Source organism: Oncorhynchus nerka, linkage group LG22 (assembly GCF_034236695.1).
Source record: "Oncorhynchus nerka isolate Pitt River linkage group LG22, Oner_Uvic_2.0, whole genome shotgun sequence".
Lineage (NCBI taxonomy): Eukaryota > Metazoa > Chordata > Actinopteri > Salmoniformes > Salmonidae > Oncorhynchus > Oncorhynchus nerka.
In genome coordinates this window covers 26489693-26508470 of record NC_088417.1, presented here as the reverse complement: position 1 = coordinate 26508470, position 18778 = coordinate 26489693, and the positions used below count along the sequence as shown (strand labels likewise).

Sequence of the window (18778 nt, the reverse complement as noted above, 5' to 3'; positions counted from 1 at the left end):
TAAGCCCATCCCTCCCCCAATATGACTCCTGTTTAGATCCTTAGTGGACACATTGGGCTGCATGGGAATTCAACCCCTCCACAACCCTCTGCTGACTTCGCCAGGTGCTTGACAAAACAGTACTTTCTCATATACATCCTGGACAAAAGAAATGTGTTCAGTGGAGATTCTTCATTGAGCATGTTTTAGTCCAGGGCTAGGCATAATCTGGGTCCAGGAAAACATGTTAAATATGTGCTGGTCAGAGCACTAGAGTTAACAACTGTTGGGCTGTGGAGTTATGAGTTTACTCCAGTGAGGTGGGTCTTTAGGGTCGCTTACCTTGGCTCCCTCTTTGCCAGCAGAGCCGGGAAGACCCTGCTCTCCGGGTGGACCTGGGGGTCCAGGGTGGCCTCTCTCACCGATGGGACCGGTCTCTCCTGTGGGACCCTGTTAGGAATTGAAGAAAAAAAACATGTTGTGGGCTTATGAGTAGAGGCATGAGGCAAACTCTGCAAGAGACAAACTCAACTATAACAGATCCTTGGATAATTAAATTATGTCACAGACTACTAAGATACTGTATCACATTTGGGAGTGGATGAGATGAGATGTTTAATGTCTAAGGATGTTTGAACCATAGAATCTCCTAATGTTCTTCGTACATTTAGTTCCATGATAGTTCCTTACCTGAGGACCAACGACACCCCCTGGGCCGGGTGGACCTGTCTTTCCTTGGAATCCCTGTGGACACGAAACAACATATAAATCACATTGAAAAGTCTTCCAAACCAACTGGATCTCAATCAATGTAATCACATCCTCCAATCTTGCTATTGATGTCATCCTTCCACAAATCATGATTTGAGTCGATGGACATAGTGGAGTCAGTGTTGTCAGTATCCCAATCGACAGAGGCACTCTATGGTTGCATTCGACTGGTTCATTACTGTGTGCATGGTACATGAGAACACATGGATTATGGAAATATACAATGATATAGTTTATGTTGTGCTCCATTTGTTTATTGTTTTGTATTTGTTTATTTCCATGTTCTCATGTTTAGGATATAACTTTAGATGGCCATGTAAATAAATGCTACATGAAGTAGTAGATATTTATCATAGAGATGTATTCCACTTACTTACCACCTCACCACCAAGTGGCAAGATAAAGTATCACATGACCACAAGGTCAAAGGTCAAAGGTGATGACCTTTCACCCAGGGATCATTGCTGCAATAACAAGGTTAGGTGGCAGAAGAGAAGAAAAGCACAGACACCAGGAAGCAGCTACACATAATAAACCTAATCCTGGACTAAACAGCTATTTCAATAGAGATTCTCCATCGAGCATGTTTATTAGTCCAGAACTAGGCTAAATCTGTGTCTAGGAAACCGGCTAAGATAGTATTATTCTCAAGATACAGGACAATACCAATGAGATCACCAACTCCCTGTCACAGTAAGGATTTCATCCGAGTCTCCAAAAAGGAGATAGATCTTAAACTATGATCTCAATAACTGAAGTGGACTTGATGCTAATTGGTCAGACATCAAGCACAGTAATGGAGTCAGGTGTGAAATCCATCAGCTGTCTTTTTCATTCCGATCAGATGGTAGACGGTGCGAAAAACTTCATTGATTTCCCTCGAATGAAGCAAGTTCTACATGAATGCATCTGTTGTTGCATTCATGTCTGTGATGCCAACTCCAGACATCACAGACTGACTGAGTGGACACTGTAAAAGCAGATGCAATGACCATAGAGCTACATGAAACAACATACAGACATCAAACATAAAAGGGAGGAAGGGACTCAAGGGAGATACATTGATTCGCCACACAAAAATGCAACAAAGAATCACAGATATCTGAAGCCAGTCATGTCACTTTTAATGTATATTGGAGTAGCTACACTTGTTGTGGGAATGGAAACGTGCTGTAGTCTAGCCAGTGGTATGCTATTGTTAGGATACTTTTTTTTGTGCCAAACCTTTTCAGCTGTAGCTCATTCAAAAGTCAAATGTTTGATGACTTCTCATGGACTCATTATCTTGTGGCACAGTGATTCATGATTGGGTATTGTTTGGAAAAGATTCAGACAGCTTTTTTACAACCTGGCCTGAATAAGAGATCTTTATATGCATTGAACGCTTCGTCAGACTCTGCTATGCTGTGTGGATGGATCCGTGCCCACTGCCTAGGGCCTAGAACATTTTATTACTATGATCAATTCTGCTATTGGCCGCTCCCCCAGCCTGTGGTGTAAACATCTTAATGAAGATGCTTATCGATGTCATTTCAAGAGGAGCCAGAGGGGGGGGGGGGGGGGGGGGGGGAACAAATGGAGAAGGGATGCTCCCTGCTCCGTGGAGCTTTTAGCATCTTTTAGTGCCCTGTGAGGATAATCGGATTGAGGGGGGATGAATGCAAAGCTTGCTGAATAAACTCACTAAAAATGGTGGGATATGCAGAGAGATGAGGCTTAATGCATTATTCCTGCTGGGTTTATCGTGTTAGGGTAATTCCTTCCTGTGTTCCATGCTGATATTATCTAATGTTTGTTAAAATACAGATTCAGTCTATTCAACTGTAACTTAGTCCATTTAAGGCCTGGAACACAGATGAGTGATCAGATAGACTGGCTGTCTGGCGGTATTTACCATTTCCCCCAAACGACCTGGGAAGATAGACAGACTAGACCCTCTGGCTGCATTTAGACAGCCTTGTGTCTGAGTGTGTGTCAGGGACTCAGGGGTAGTCTAGTCTCTGAGCTCAGGATGTGTTTCGCTCCATCAGATACAATATGTCTGTCTCTCTCTTCAACATTACATAAAGACATCCTACTGAAGGCGCTGGCCCAGAGAGAGACAGGGAGAGGTACAGAGAGAAAGAGAGAGACAGAGACAAAGAAAGACAGAGACAGAGGCAGAGACAAAGAGAGGGAGAGAGAAAGGAGAAAGAGAGAGAGAGAGAGAGAGAGAGAGAGAGAGAGAGAGAGAGAGAGAGAGAGGCAGAGAGACAGAGAGAGAGAGAGACAGGCAGAGACAGAGAGACATAGAGACTCTCTCAATCTCTCTCTCACTAAATATATCAGGTAAACCAGAGAAGAAGGCCTGTGTGTCTAAGACAAAAGTGAGCTGTCCAACACCCGGGCTTCTTGGTGCTATAAAAGCATGCAGACTTGAGGAGACAAATCCGTCCAGGTGTGAAAAATTAGACTAGTCGGAGTGTTTCCCACCCCGAGAGAGCAGGGGCAGTCCTATGTTTCCACACCTGGCAGGAATTGTCTGTCCAAGCCGACTGGCCCGGTGTGCCCAGGTGTGTGACAGCTCTAACGAGGGGCGCGGTCAGGAACACTCACCGTCTCTCCTCGCTGACCAGGGTGGCCGGGCAGCCCATCCTTTCCAGGTGGTCCCTAGGAATGACACAGAGAACGTGGACTCTATCAATGACAACTACATGAACGACCAAAAGTAACCTGTTTTATTGTTCAATGACAAATACATGGGAATATATCAGAGTGGAAGTCTTTTTAAACACTAGCCGTTCTACAAAGTAATGGCCTGCAAAGAAGAAACAGAACTATCGGCAAAGGTTAAATCAAACTCTAATCAATAGGAGGAAATGAACACTTGTCTTCTGGCAATAGGATGTTGAAAAACAGGGTTCTGCTTCAATAACAGTAATGATTACTACACCCAATCAGTGATACAGCCAAATACATAGCCCACACTATTGCATTCCAAATTGCTTTCCTTTAATTACTGCAGTGGGCTAAATCAGAGTCATACAGAGTGATTATTGGTAGTCTTAAACAAATCTACTTTGAAGATAAAGTATAGACCTCACACACATGGTTATGTGCTTAAAAAAAACAAGACACGTGTACCATGTCAGAGTTGAAATATATTAAATGTTGAGTGTGCATCCCAATATGACACTTTATATTCATCACAGAAGACTGAAATATAACAAACCTGTTTGGCATACTGTACAAACACTGGATTTTCTACGTTTCATTTTTTAAAATGTTTATTAATTATGAAATTATTTTTAAAAATCGAAAAAACATTCCATGTATGAGGCAGCTTGACTGCAGGAGAGGGTTACCTCAGAAATATGACTATGGTACTGGTGAGAGGATACTTACAGGGGGGCCCTTTGGTCCTGAGAACCCGACGGGGCCCTGGGGTCCTTGAGGTCCCTGGAATAAACAGAGCGGTAATCAGACAATGGAAGAGTGAAGACAGTCTTTGAGTCTCCGAAATGAGACACTCCCATTGTAGTGGGGCAGAAATTCTGCCCGACAACCATAAGTTCTGTTAGCCTCAGAGACGATACACGCTGCCTGATGTGGCTGAGTGGGCATGGCTTGGTGTGCTTTGGTGTGGTCGGGAGTGGCTGGGCATGTCTTGGTGTGGTTGGGTGTGGCTGGTTAGGTGTGGCTGTGTGGCTGGCCGTGAGTGAGAGAGGGACATATATGTAGATAAATAGAGAGAGAGAGAGAGAGGGATAGAGATATGGAACAACTATAACAAAACCACGAAAAAAAGGGTACCCAGATTGGCCCTTGCCTCTAACAGTGACCACCTAGCGATCATTAATCAATAAATGCTTCCTTTCCTCCTGTGGTAATCACCACCAGTCCAGGTCAGGGCTCCCACTCTTTACTCCAACCCCACCACTATGTCAGACAGGCAGTCGTTGTTAACTGCTTAACTGCTTCTTACTCCAAGCCATTTCCCATTTCATTATCCATGGGTCAGCCTCATAACCCTCCCCCTCGGAAGCAGTGGCTGATGGGACTTACTCTTTCACCAGGCGGGCCAGGTGGACCATCATTGCCCGCCGTGCCCTGCAAAACACAACAGACAGAAAATCAGCATCAGATGTTCTACTGCTACAAGACAACACAGTGATCACACATCATGCATAGAGGTGTTAGCAGTTACACAGCTACACGTGGATGACCAATGTCATTACCCCTATGGTGTAAGGTCTTTCTATGAGTTGTCAAGTGGGACATGTCTTTGAGACCTCTTTGCTGAGGAATGTGATTGTTTTTCTTGAGTGTGTTGTTTGTAATCTTACATATTTACATTATGTGGTATTTGTCATGTGTGTATTTGCAGGGAAAGGGACATTGGTCTCAATGGGACTCCCTGCTAAGGTGAAATAAAAGGTGAAATAAAAGGTGAAATAAGAAAAGATGGAGAGGGTAGTTACCTTAGGGCCTGGCTTGCCTGTAGGACCTCTAGCACCCCGACCCCCTCGTGGACCCTAGGAGACCGGAGATGACAGACACACAGCTCAGAACACAGACTGATCCAAGATCAGGTAAGACTACACAGTCCAGTCCAGTCCAGTACCGCAGTCTCATACGTGTGGCAACAATTAAGACACACAAATACAAATGTATTCATTCATGAACTAAATCAATCATTGATTCGTTCTTAACGTGGTAAAATGGAGGAGAACATACCGTTGGACCTCTTTGCCCCCTTGGACCGGGTTTGCCCGCCACGCCCTTTTGAAGAACAGAGAAGAAGACATTTATTTCAACAGAAACCAACTCAAGGTCAATATTTCCTAAACTTCCTCAGTAAGTTGTTTTCAAAGTTACTCTCCAGGTCTGTGTAAAAAAAACTCTAGGTGAACATAACGTTCTATTCAAGGCTGCGAAGGGAATGGGAATCACTGAGAACAAACAACAGTTTCAGCATCTTTTTGTTCTCTTCCACATTGATTCTTGGGGGTTGTATTTCATGCAAACTCATCACACAAATGCTTTTGTAATGGGAATCAATGTCCTTTGTGTAGTGTTATGATGCAGTGTGTGTGCGTTCCATACAGAAACAGGGACGGGACTATTTATCTTACCCTGGCTCCTTTCTCTCCGTTGGCCCCTGGGAAGCCCGGGAAGCCGCTGGAACCCTGCGGATCAACAAGGCAGGAAGGAGAGGAATCAGGATATCCATGTTAATAAGTAATGGTTTGAGAAGGTTTTGCTTTCGCTTGTTGTTGTTGACTGTCAACCTCTATTATGTTGTGAGAGACAGAGAGCTGCATCAGACACTGACTCTGTATCCAGCACCGTGCCATGGGGAAACAGACGACACAGAGGAGAGACTACTCCTCAGCTCAACAATCACAAGCTCATCGCTCTCAGAATTATACGCTAAAAACACGGCACATATGGAGAACGGGAAATATTATACGACACTGTGACAAGACACACGCATGCATGCATGCACACACACACACACACACTTCCTTTGTCTGCGAAGACTTCTAAAATCATGATGGCTTTGTAAAGATCCTTTGAGAAAACATCTAATTTAACAGATCAGAGGAGGGGGAACATGGAACAGACACCAAACAACAACAAAAGAAAACCAATGACAACAAGTTCAAAAACCCAGACAATCACTTAACGTGAAGACAGGCTGGTTTCTAATCATGGCATTTGTTGTGTATGTGGGATTCCACATCATCTTACCCTTGTACTTCAGTCCTGGTATTCGTAAAAGTATTCAAACATGACATCAACACAATGGTTTATTCTCCCATTTCAAAGCTGCAGCTACACTGTTTTCTAGGCCCCGTTTCACAGAGTCATGATGCGATCTGAAGCTCAACATAATGCAATGGAAATAGAAAGGGGCCAAACGTTCAGAGTTTGACGGACTACCAACCTCTCACCATATAACTGCCATATCTCTAAACTCAGTGGCCGTGCTTTCAGACGCCCATGGCATCGCTTCAACAGTTCACTTTATAAAAATACTACTTTTGGCAGCTCTCAGGCATAAATTAGCTCTACAGTCTATTAGATACCATCTCACAGAAAGCCACATAATCTTCCAGCATAATGTTAGTAATCTTTTAATCCATATTACGGTGGATTACTGAACAGCAGATTGCTGGATGTGATGGGTAAGGAATTAGAAGAAGGACATGTAATTCCCTGTTGTACATAACTGGAAGTCTCAGGGTTACAAGAGGGACATTGCCCATCTTCTAGGTCTCTGAGGACACAACATGGCTTCTTAGTGTCTGTTTCTAATATGAATCCTGTGTGAAAGCAGTATCTACAGTACCTCCATCTTGGATCATCATTACCTATTGAAAGACAGATCTGTCAATGAGCCGACTCTGGTAAAAATGTCCCTGGATGTTGTTTAGTCAACAGCCATGTCTGCTTCCTAACCGTGTGGTGGGTCATGTGCCCGGATACGGGTGGATGTTGTTCATTTAAGTTGTCCCCACACAGAGAAGTCCTCACAGGCATCACCGTGGTGATTGTTTACGTACCTTTGGACCTTGTCTTCCTGGGTAGCCGGGTAATCCTGGAACACCCAGTTTTCCCTGAAGACAACAGAAAAGTCTCGCTGAATGAGCACAATGTATTGGTACACAGTTGTACTAGCTCAAAATGAATTCAAGTATTTCCACAGGCTTCAGGAATATGCTACTAACAACAGATTCACCTTACAGTCTAAAGAGGGATATGCTGTTAACAACAGCTTGACCTTACAAGACAAAGAGAAGGTGTGAATGAAGATGTTACCTTCTCTCCAGCAGCACCCATGGGGCCAGACTCTCCGTTGGGCCCTGCTCGGCCCTTGGGGCCCTCAGGTCCGTCCTCCCCGCGGGGCCCAAGCACACCGAGCTCACCCTGAACAAACCCAACAGACACCAGGTAAGGTATTGTACCATCACTGTGGTCTATGGTGTATAGTGTACCATACACATACAATTATGGGTGAATCAGTATCTATGCACATGAGTCGTCAACTCACCCTGTCACCTTTGAGACCCATATCTCCCTTGAACCCAGGGAAACCGTCCTCACCCTAAAATAAGAGAGACAAATATGAACAGGGTTACTTGGGTTAAGTTGATTTGTAGGAAACTGAATGTTGCTGTTGTTTTTCACCGTGTGTAAGAGATCAGTGGGATTCAGTATGCCTTGAGCTTGTACCTGCATTATTCAATACAAATTATTTCAATGGTAGACTATCTGTGGACACATATTTATTTTTAAATACTTGTTGTTTTAATTGAAAATAGCCAATCTAAATGGATACGGCCTATATCTTTCCATAGGCTATAAAATAGAGAACCTCATCTGCTTCAAATGTGCAGCCTCTCTGTATGCAGAGCAGACTACTGCCATCTGGTGGCCAACGAGGAGAATCTTACTGCATGTGCATTGTTTCAAGTTTCAGATTCAGGTTTTAATGTCAAATGCACAAGCATAGCTCTAACCCCAACAATGTAGTCATCAATAACAATGTAATACAAAAGAATAACAAGGTAGAACAAAGACAAAAATAAGAAATACGAAGAACACAATCAAGTAAGTAGGCAGACTACAGGGTCAGGGTAATTGGAGCGCAAGGAACACTTCTCTTTAATTATAATGGTCCTATAGGGAGCTAATGCATTACAAAAACATTGTGGACGAGCAAACACACAGTAGAAATATCTATCACTCACATATGTAAGTGGAGAATATATGATGCTGCAAAATACGCGTTGTTGAAGTATAGTGTAGGCTACTTCAGGCAATGTCTGGCTGCTGTACAATGTACACTTGTTAACTCCCTGCACACGCTGTAAAAGTTTCGCCCTGGATCAAATTCTTATTGTATCAATTCATGGCAGCCATGAAATAGTTAACAAGAGAATAAGAAAAGCTTTCTCAGTCTCTCTCATCTTTCCCTCTGTGTTCTTTGTCTCTCACTGTCTATTTTCCTCTGTAGCTCCCTGAGACCCTGTGTGCAGTCTGTCACTTGTCTGTGTCTTTTCTCATCCTAATACATAATGCAGTGTGTGTGTGTGCGTGTGTGTGTGTGCGTGTGCGTGTGTGTGTGTGTGTGTGTGTGTGTGTGTGCGTGTGCGTGTGTGTGTGTGTGTGTGTGTGTGTGTGTGTGTGTGTGTCTACCCTGCACCCAGAGCTGCGAAACCATGCACGTTTCACGACAAGCCCTCACCTCTTGGATGGGGGGGGCATTCATTTTCTATTCAGAACAAACAATACCTTCCTTCCTCAAGGTTTTGGGATTACATTAAACCCTAACTTTAACATAAATTAACATAAAACTTCAACATAAATGATTCAGTAATAACATCCATGGTGTTACTGATGTAAAAACAACATTAATATTAGATCTGTGTCATGCTCTTGGTCTTGAATTAGTATAATATAGATTGGGGTAGTGTGGATATTTTGGACCGCATAAGGACTTTGTGACTGAACGTTGAGTTTAACTCATTGGACGGATGGAAAGTCCTAGTTATCACAACATGGACTTCTTTGGGGCGGCAGGTAGCCTAGTGGTTAGAGCATTGGACTAGTATCAGCAAAGGGGCAAGATCGAATCCCTGAGCTGACAAGGTATAAATCTGTTGTTCTGCCCCTGAACAAGGCAGTTAACCCACTGTTCCTAGGCTGTCATCGAAAATATGAATTTGTTCTTGCCTAGTTAAATAAAAGTTTAAAAAAAATAATTACACGCAATGGCAGCACGATATGAAGCATCAAATGATGATTAGGAGAAGCTTTACCTTCTCTCCCTTTCCACCCTTCAGTCCACGAACACCATCAGCACCCTAGTAGACAGACAGGAAACAGACCACAGTTATCAACCCAACACAAACTGTACCACCATGAGGAAGATTCTGAACGTCACCTTGGTGAGCCCCACCACCGTACCTTGACACCACGAGGACCAGGATAACCAATAGGACCCTGGGGACCTGACTGGCCCTGGAGGAGGACAAAGACAGAGAGAACAATGTATCCATTAGTCTCTCAACACGAGACATGGCATAAACTATTTCAACTACTCTTTTCTTTGTTTCATATTCAAAAAAGAACATATCAATCAATCAGCTAATCAGTCAATCAACCATATGCTACTAAAATGTAAATGTTAATTGTACTTACTAAAGCTCCCTTCTCGCCAGGTGGGCCCTCTTTACCAGGATGACCCTGTAAGAGAAGAACGAACACAAATGACTTAGATACAGTACTTCAATCTCATACGGATGCGCCCTCTAAGTTGGTAGCGCTCACTCAAGCAATGAACACCAGAGTTTGATTTTATGCAACACACACATCAAAAAAAGTTCTAGTTTGAATCTATGGAATAGCTCGGTGCATCAGAAAGTTCTAGAAGGCCTCAGTGTTAGTGTACGACAGCGGCCTGCCCGTCTGGTCGTGGCGGTTGTGTAAACTGATGAGTGACGGAAGCTTTAACAGAGATTAGGTCTAGGCTCAGTCTTACTGTCTGACTGACTGACTGCTTACTCTACACCAGTCAGACCTTTTAACTTGCACACCTGGCACTAATTAAAAAGGTCGGAGTGCAGGAGGCTGTAAATCGTTCGGCTTCAGGCTGCCTCCCTCTCAGCTTCCCAGCCTCTCCCCGATACACACTGCAGCAGATAGAGCCAGGCTAACAGACCACTGAGGGAGAGGGAGATACTAGTACAGGCCGTAAAACAAAATGCATTCTGACTTGCCTGATATTAACTCAGGGACTTTTTTGTGTGTGAGGGGCGAGCCAGGTGTATAATCTGGTGTTAATTCTCCATTTATTCCATGTTTTTATGTATTTATGTGGAAGCGGCAGCCCTCTCTAATGTTCAAGTCAATAGAATAAATCATATCACATGAAGTTGGGAGAGAGCAACAGACAGGACAATTGGTCGGTGTTGTGGCTTAACGGATGGTAGTTGTCGTGGAAGGGAGAGATGTTTGGGGCACGCTACATTTTGCTTCACTTCCTCATTTTGTGTGACAGCACATGAGATCGTTCAACCAATCTAGTTTGCTAGCAAACTAATTATCGCGGTCATCATAAATCTCCCCTTAATGACTAAGTGTAAGTCGATCTCTGGATAAGAGCATCTGCCGAATAACTCAAATGTCAATGTAAATGTACAAAGTCCCTGGGGCAAGCTAATCCTACTGTATATACTACAGCGTGTGGTATGTATGTCTTCCTCTACTGTATACGGATATGTAGTGGTACTTGTGGGCTGCTATGTTAAAGCAAACGATGGCAGTCAACATTTCATTCCACCATCACAATATAAATCTCGACGTGTTATACTGCTTCTCAACGGTGTGTTGCCTGTCACAGGTACTTGTGGCTTGTCTGAGGGCAATGGATGAGCGAATAGTCTGACAGGAGGGAAGGAGTGTGAGACTCAGCGAGAGGTGTAAACAGAATGACAGAATAGCACGTACAGGAGGTCCATCTGACCCGGGTAAACCAGCCAACCCCGACCTGCCCTGAGGTCCCTGTAAACAGAGACAGAAGGAGAGAAAAACACAGCATGGGTCAAAGATCAAAACAACACTTTAACGACCTCCGGGACATAGTCAGTTCACTTCTGAGAAACACAACACGCATCTGAAAATAATTTGGATCTGTAACAGATCAGCTACTAGGTGCAATCTTTGACGTTTTGTGTAGACACTTGTGTAAAGGGGCTTACATTCAGTGCATTGAAAACCCTTCAGTGCAGGACTCTGGTAAATAAGCACACAACGTTTACATCCAACAGATCACACACTTTTAGACTTTGTGTGACCCTGTATGACCCACGGCCCTTTCAGGTCAATTCTGTTGACAGAGGAGTGAAGAGCAGCGCTTCAACTTACTTTTTCACCAGGTGGTCCGATGGGACCTTGAGGACCAGGAAGACCCTGCAGGACAGAAGCAGACCGACAGTTTCAGAATTTGTTGCCATAGCAGCGACAACACACACACACACACACACACACACACACACACACACACACACACACACACACACACACACACACACACACACAGGCTAGCTGGGGTCATGGAGGGGGATTGGGGACTCAGCAGAAGGTGCTAACGGACATGCAAGGGCAAGAATGGTGAGACTGTATTCATTCTTGAGTGTGTGCGTGCACGTGTGTGTGTGTATTTGTGCCCACGTGAGTGTGAATGTGTGTGTGTGTGTGTGTGTGTGTGTGTGTGTGTTTGTGTGTGGCAGAGAGAGTAATCTGAGGCTGTGCTGCAGCTCGGGGAGCTTGCTCCTACAGGTGTGTCTCTCTCTGCAGGCATTCCACAGACATGAATGAGATGCTTTCACAGCTTCCCTCAACCCCCCACAGAAAACCCAGGAAAATATTCCAAGAAAATCTCTCTGTGTGTCTCTCTTTACCAGGGAGAGAGAGGGGGAGAGGAAGTGGGGATGGGTAGAGGAAGGGAGGGGGGAAGCAGAAGAGGATAGAGGCAGAATTCAACTAATCCCAAAATGTGATGTAAATAATCATCAGAGAGCAGTATATTTCCGTAAGCTCCTGATATAATACCCCATTACAGTGAGAATATTATCTAACAAAAAAATCCAACCATTTTTTAGACATTACACACACATATAAAAACAAATGATTAATGTGGGTACTGAGAGTCAATAGCAACATCAACCCTTTTTTAAATTTATTTTTTACATTTGTACGTTTAGATGCATATATTTGGTCTGTGAAGACCGTGATATTGTCTTTTAATGTCTGTGACACTATTGTCTGTAATGTCTGTGACACTATTGTATGTATGGTCTGTGATGTCTGTGATATTGAATGTGACAATGTCTGTGTTACTGTCTAGGATGTCTGTCATGTCTGGGATACTATCATGTCTGTAATGTCTGTAATATCTGGGATAATATCATGTCTGTAATGTCTGTAATGTCTGGGATATTATCATGTCTGTAATGTCTGTCATGTCTGGGATATTATCATGTCTGTAATGTCTGTCATGTCTGGGATACTATCATGTATGTAATGTCTGTCATGTCTGGGATACTATCATGTCTATAATGTCTGTAATGTCTGGGATATTATCATGTCTGTAATGTCTGTCATGTCTGGGATATTATCATGTCTGGAATGTCTGGGATATTATCATGTCTGTAATGTCTGTCATGTCTGGGATATTATCATGTCTGTAATGTCTGTCATGTCTGGGATATTATCATGTCTGTAGTGTCTGTAATGTCTGGGATACTATCATGTCTGTAATGTCTGTCATGTCTGGGATATTATCTTGTCTGTTATGTCTGGGATATTATCATGTCTGTAATGTCTGGGATATTATCATGTCTGTAATGTCTGGGATATTATCATGTCTGTAATGTCTGTCATGTCTGGGATATTATCATGTCTGTAGTGTCTGTAATGTCTGGGATACTATCATGTATGTAATGTCTGTCATGTCTGGGATATTATCACGTCTGTAATATCTGGGATACTATCACGTCTGTAATGTCTGGGATACTATCACGTCTGTAATGTCTGTAATATCCGGGATACTATCACGTCTGTAATATCCGGGATACTATCACGTCTGTAATATCCGGGATACTATCACGTCTGTAATATCCGGGATACTATCACGTCTGTAATATCCGGGATACTATCACGTCTGTAATATCTGGGATATTATCATGTCTGTAATGTCTGTAATGTCTGGGATATTATCATGTCTATAATGTCTGGGATATTATCATGTCTGTAATGTCTGTAATGTCTGGGATATTATCACGTCTGTAATGTCTGGGATATAATCATGTCTGTAATGTCTGGGATATTATCACGTCTGTAATGTCTGGGATATTATCATGTCTGTAATGTCTGGGATACTATCATGTCTGTAATGTCTGGGATACTATCATGTCTGTAATGTCTGTCATGTCTGGGATACTATCATGGCTGTAATGTCTGGGATATTATCATGTCTGTAATGTCTGGGATATTATCATGTCTGTCATGTCTGGGATATTATCATGTCTGTAATGTCTGGGATATTATCATGTCTGTAATGTCTGGGATATTATCATGTCTGTAGTGTCTGGGATATTATCATGTCTGTAGTGTCTGTAATGTCTGAGATATTATCATGTCTGTAATGTCTGGGATATTATCATGTCTGTAATGTCTGGGATATTATCACGTCTGTAATGTCTGGGATACTATCATGTCTGTAATGTCTGTCATGTCTGGGATACTATCATGGCTGTAATGTCTGTCATGTCTGGGATACTATCATGTCTGTAATGTCTGGGATATAATCATGTCTGTAATGTCTGTAATGTCTGGGATACTATCATGTATGTAATGTCTGTCATGTCTGGGATACTATCATGTCTGTAATGTCTGTAATGTCTGGGATATTATCATGTCTGTAATGTCTGTCATGTCTGGGATATTATCATGTCTGTAATGTCTGTCATGTCTGGGATACTATCATGTATGTAATGTCTGTCATGTCTGGGATACTATCATGTCTGTAATGTCTGTCATGTCTGGGATATTATCATGTCTGTAATGTCTGTCATGTCTGGGATATTATCATGTCTGTAATGTCTGTCATGTCTGGGATATTATCATGTCTGTAGTGTCTGGGATACTATCATGTATGTAATGTCTGTCATGTCTGGGATATTATCACGTCTGTAATATCTGGGATATTATCATGTCTGTAATGTCTGTAATATCTGGGATACTATCACGTCTGTAATATCTGGGATACTATCACGTCTGTAATGTCTAGGATACTATCACGTCTGTAATGTCTGTAATATCCGGGATACTATCACGTCTGTAATGTCTGGGATATTATCACGTCTGTAATGTCTGGGATATTATCATGTCTGTAATGTCTGGGATATTATCACGTCTGTAATGTCTGGGATACTATCATGTCTGTAATGTCTGTCATGTCTGGGATACTAGCATGGCTGTAATGTCTGTCATGTCTGGGATACTATCATGTCTGTAATGTCTAGGATATAATCATGTCTGTAATGTCTGTAATGTCTGGGATACTATCATGTATGTAATGTCTGTCATGTCTGGGATACTATCATGTCTGTAATGTCTGTAATGTCTGGGATATTATCATGTCTGTAATGTCTGTCATGTCTGGGATATTATCATGTCTGTAATGTCTGTCATGTCTGGGATACTATCATGTATGTAATGTCTGTCATGTCTGGGATACTATCATGTCTGTAATGTCTGGGATATTATCATGTCTGTAATGTCTGTCATGTCTGGGATATTATCATGTCTGTAATGTCTGTCATGTCTGGGATATTATCATGTCTGTAATGTCTGTCATGTCTGGGATATTATCATGTCTGTAGTGTCTGTAATGTCTGGGATACTATCATGTATGTAATGTCTGTCATGACTGGGATATTATCACGTCTGTAATATCTGGGATATTATCATGTCTGTAATGTCTGGGATACTATCACGTCTGTAATGTCTGGGATATTATCACGTCTGTAATGTCTGGGATACTATCACGTCTGTTATGTCTGGGATATTATCTTGTCTGTTATGTCTGTCGTGTCTGGGATATTATCATGTCTGTAATGTCTGTCATGTCTGGGATATTATCATGACTGTAGTGTCTGTAATGTCTGGGATACTATCATGTCTGTAATGTCTGTCATGTCTGGGATATTATCTTGTCTGTTATGTCTGGGATATTATCATGTCTGTAATGTCTGGGATATTATCATGTCTGTAATGTCTGGGATATTATCATGTCTGTAATGTCTGTCATGTCTGGGATATTATCATGTCTGTAGTGTCTGTAATGTCTGGGATACTATCATGTATGTAATGTCTGTCATGTCTGGGATATTATCACGTCTGTAATATCTGGGATACTATCACGTCTGTAATGTCTGGGATACTATCACGTCTGTAATGTCTGGGATATTATCATGTCTGTAATGTCTGTAATATCAGGGATACTATCACGTCTGTAATATCCGGGATACTATCATGTCTGTAATGTCTGGGATACTATCACGTCTGTAATATCCGGGATACTATCACGTCTGTAATATCCGGGATACTATCACGTCTGTAATATCCGGGATACTATCACGTCTGTAATATCCGGGATACTATCACGTCTGTAATATCTGGGATATTATCATGTCTGTAATGTCTGTCATGTCTGGGATACTATCATGTCTGTAATGTCTGGGATATTATCATGTCTGTCATGTCTGGGATATTATCATGTCTGTAATGTCTGGGATATTATCATGTCTGTAATGTCTGGGATATTATCATGTCTGTAGTGTCTGGGATATTATCATGTCTGTAATGTCTGTCAGGTCTGGGATACTATCATGGCTGTAATGTCTGTCATGTCTGGGATACTATCATGTCTGTAATGTCTGGGATATAATCATGTCTGTAATGTCTGTAATGTCTGGGATACTATCATGTATGTAATGTCTGTCATGTCTGGGATACTATCATGTCTGTAATGTCTGTAATGTCTGGGATATTATCATGTCTGTAATGTCTGTCATGTCTGGGATATTATCATGTCTGTAATGTCTGTCATGTCTGGGATACTATCATGTATGTAATGTCTGTCATGTCTGGGATACTATCATGTCTGTAATGTCTGTCATGTCTGGGATATAATCATGTCTGTAATGTCTGGGATATTATCATGTCTGTAATGTCTGTCATGTCTGGGATATTATCATGTCTGTAATGTCTGTCATGTCTGGGATATTATCATGTCTGTAGTGTCTGGGATACTATCATGTATGTAATGTCTGTCATGTCTGGGATATTATCACGTCTGTAATATCTGGGATATTATCATGTCTGTAATGTCTGTAATATCTGGGATACTATCACGTCTGTAATATCTGGGATACTATCACGTCTGTAATGTCTAGGATACTATCACGTCTGTAATGTCTGTAATATCCGGGATACTATCACGTCTGTAATGTCTGGGATATTATCACGTCTGTAATGTCTGGGATATTATCATGTCTGTAATGTCTGGGATATAATCATGTCTGTAATGTCTGGGATATTATCATGTCTGTAATGTCTGGGATATTATCATGTCTGTAATGTCTGTAATGTCTGGGATATTATCATGTCTGTAATGTCTGGGATATAATCATGTCTGTAATGTCTGGGATATTATCATGTCTGTAATGTCTGGGATATTATCACGTCTGTAATGTCTGGGATACTATCATGTCTGTAATATCTGTCATGTCTGGGATACTATCATGGCTGTAATGTCTGTCATGTCTGGGATACTATCATGTCTGTAATGTCTGGGATATTATCATGTCTGTAATGTCTGTAATGTCTAGGATATTATCATGTCTGTAATGTCTAGGATATAATCATGTCTGTAATGTCTGTAATGTCTGGGATACTATCATGTATGTAATGTCTGTCATGTCTGGGATACTATCATGTCTGTAATGTCTGTAATGTCTGGGATATAATCATGTATGTAATGTCTGTAATGTCTGGGATATTATCATGTATGTAATGTCTGGGATATTATCATGTCTGTAATGTCTGTAATGTCTGGGATACTATCATGTCAGTAATGTCTGTAATAGCTGGGATACTAACATGTCTGTAATGTCTGTAATGTCTGTAATTTCTGAGATACTATCATGTCTGTAATGTCTGTAGAATCTGGGATATTATAATTTCTCTAGTGTCTGTAATGTCTGTAATATCTGGGATACTATCATGTCTGTAATGTCTGGGATACTATCATGTCTGTAATGTCTGTAATGTCTGTAATATCTGGGATAGTATCGTGTCTGTAGTGTCTGTAATGTATGTAATATCTGGGATACTATCATGTCTGTAATGTCTGGGATACTATCATGTCTGTAATGTCTGTAATATCTGGGATACTATCATGTCTGTAATATCTGGGATACTGTCATGTCTGTAATGTCTGTAATGTCTGGGATACTAACATGCCTGTAATGTCTGTAATGTCTGGGATACTAACATGTCTGTAATGTCTGGGATACTAACATGTCTGTAATGTCTGTAATGTCTGTAATATCTGGGATAGTATCGTGTCTGTAGTGTCTGTAATGTATGTAATATCTGAGATACTATCATGTCTGTAATGTCTGGGATACTATCATGTCTGTAATGTCTGTAATGTCTGGGATACTATCATGTCTGTAATGTCTGTAATGTCTGAGATACTATCATGTCTGTAATATCTGGGATACTATCATGTCTGTAATGTCTGTAATATCTGGGATACTATCATGTCTGTAATATCTGGGATACTGTCATGTCTGTAATGTCTGTAATGTCTGGGATACTATCATGTCTGTAATGTCTGTAATGTCTGGGATATGATCATGTCTGTAATGTCTGTAATGTCTGAGATACTATCATGTCTGTAATATCTGGGATACTATCATGTCTGTAATGTCTGAGATACTATCATGTCTGTAATATCTGGGATACTATCATGTCTGTAATGTCTGTAATGTCTGAGATAATATCATGTCTGTAATATCTGGGATACTATCATGTCTGTAATGTCTGTAATATCAAATCAAATCAAATCAAATCTTATTTGTCACATACACATGGTTAGCATGTCTGGGATATTATCATGTCTGTAGTGTCTGTAATGTCTGGGATACTATCATGTCTGTAGTGTCTGTAATGTCTGGGATACTATCATGTCTGTAATGTCTGGGATATTATCATGTCTGTAATGTCTGTAATGTCTGTAATGTCTGGGATATTATCATGTCTGTAATGTCTGTAATGTCTGTAATGTTTGGGATACTATGATGTCTGTAATGTCTGTAATGTCTGTAGTATCTGGTATACTATCATGTCTGTAATGTCTGTAATATCTGGGATACTATCATGTCTGTAATGTCTGGGATATTATCAT

The 18778-nt window shown here is 41.5% G+C and overlaps 1 protein-coding gene across 3 annotated transcripts in view; it reads right to left on the bottom strand.

Moving 5' to 3' along the window:
* Positions 1-18778, bottom strand: part of col11a1a (collagen, type XI, alpha 1a) — a 112740-nt gene that overhangs the window by 25782 nt on the left and 68180 nt on the right. For all 3 annotated transcript variants that reach the window (XM_029626588.2, XM_065007099.1, XM_065007098.1), the window contains 16 exons: positions 11665-11709; positions 11248-11301; positions 9940-9984; positions 9706-9759; positions 9558-9602; positions 7787-7840; positions 7555-7662; positions 7299-7352; positions 5865-5918; positions 5467-5511; positions 5211-5264; positions 4795-4839; positions 4135-4188; positions 3346-3399; positions 670-723; positions 322-429 (listed from right to left, as the gene is read on the bottom strand). In XM_029626588.2, coding sequence (XP_029482448.2) covers positions 322-429; positions 670-723; positions 3346-3399; positions 4135-4188; positions 4795-4839; positions 5211-5264; positions 5467-5511; positions 5865-5918; positions 7299-7352; positions 7555-7662; positions 7787-7840; positions 9558-9602; positions 9706-9759; positions 9940-9984; positions 11248-11301; positions 11665-11709 — 927 coding nt within the window. The remainder of the gene's footprint in view (positions 1-321; positions 430-669; positions 724-3345; positions 3400-4134; positions 4189-4794; positions 4840-5210; positions 5265-5466; positions 5512-5864; positions 5919-7298; positions 7353-7554; positions 7663-7786; positions 7841-9557; positions 9603-9705; positions 9760-9939; positions 9985-11247; positions 11302-11664; positions 11710-18778) is intronic.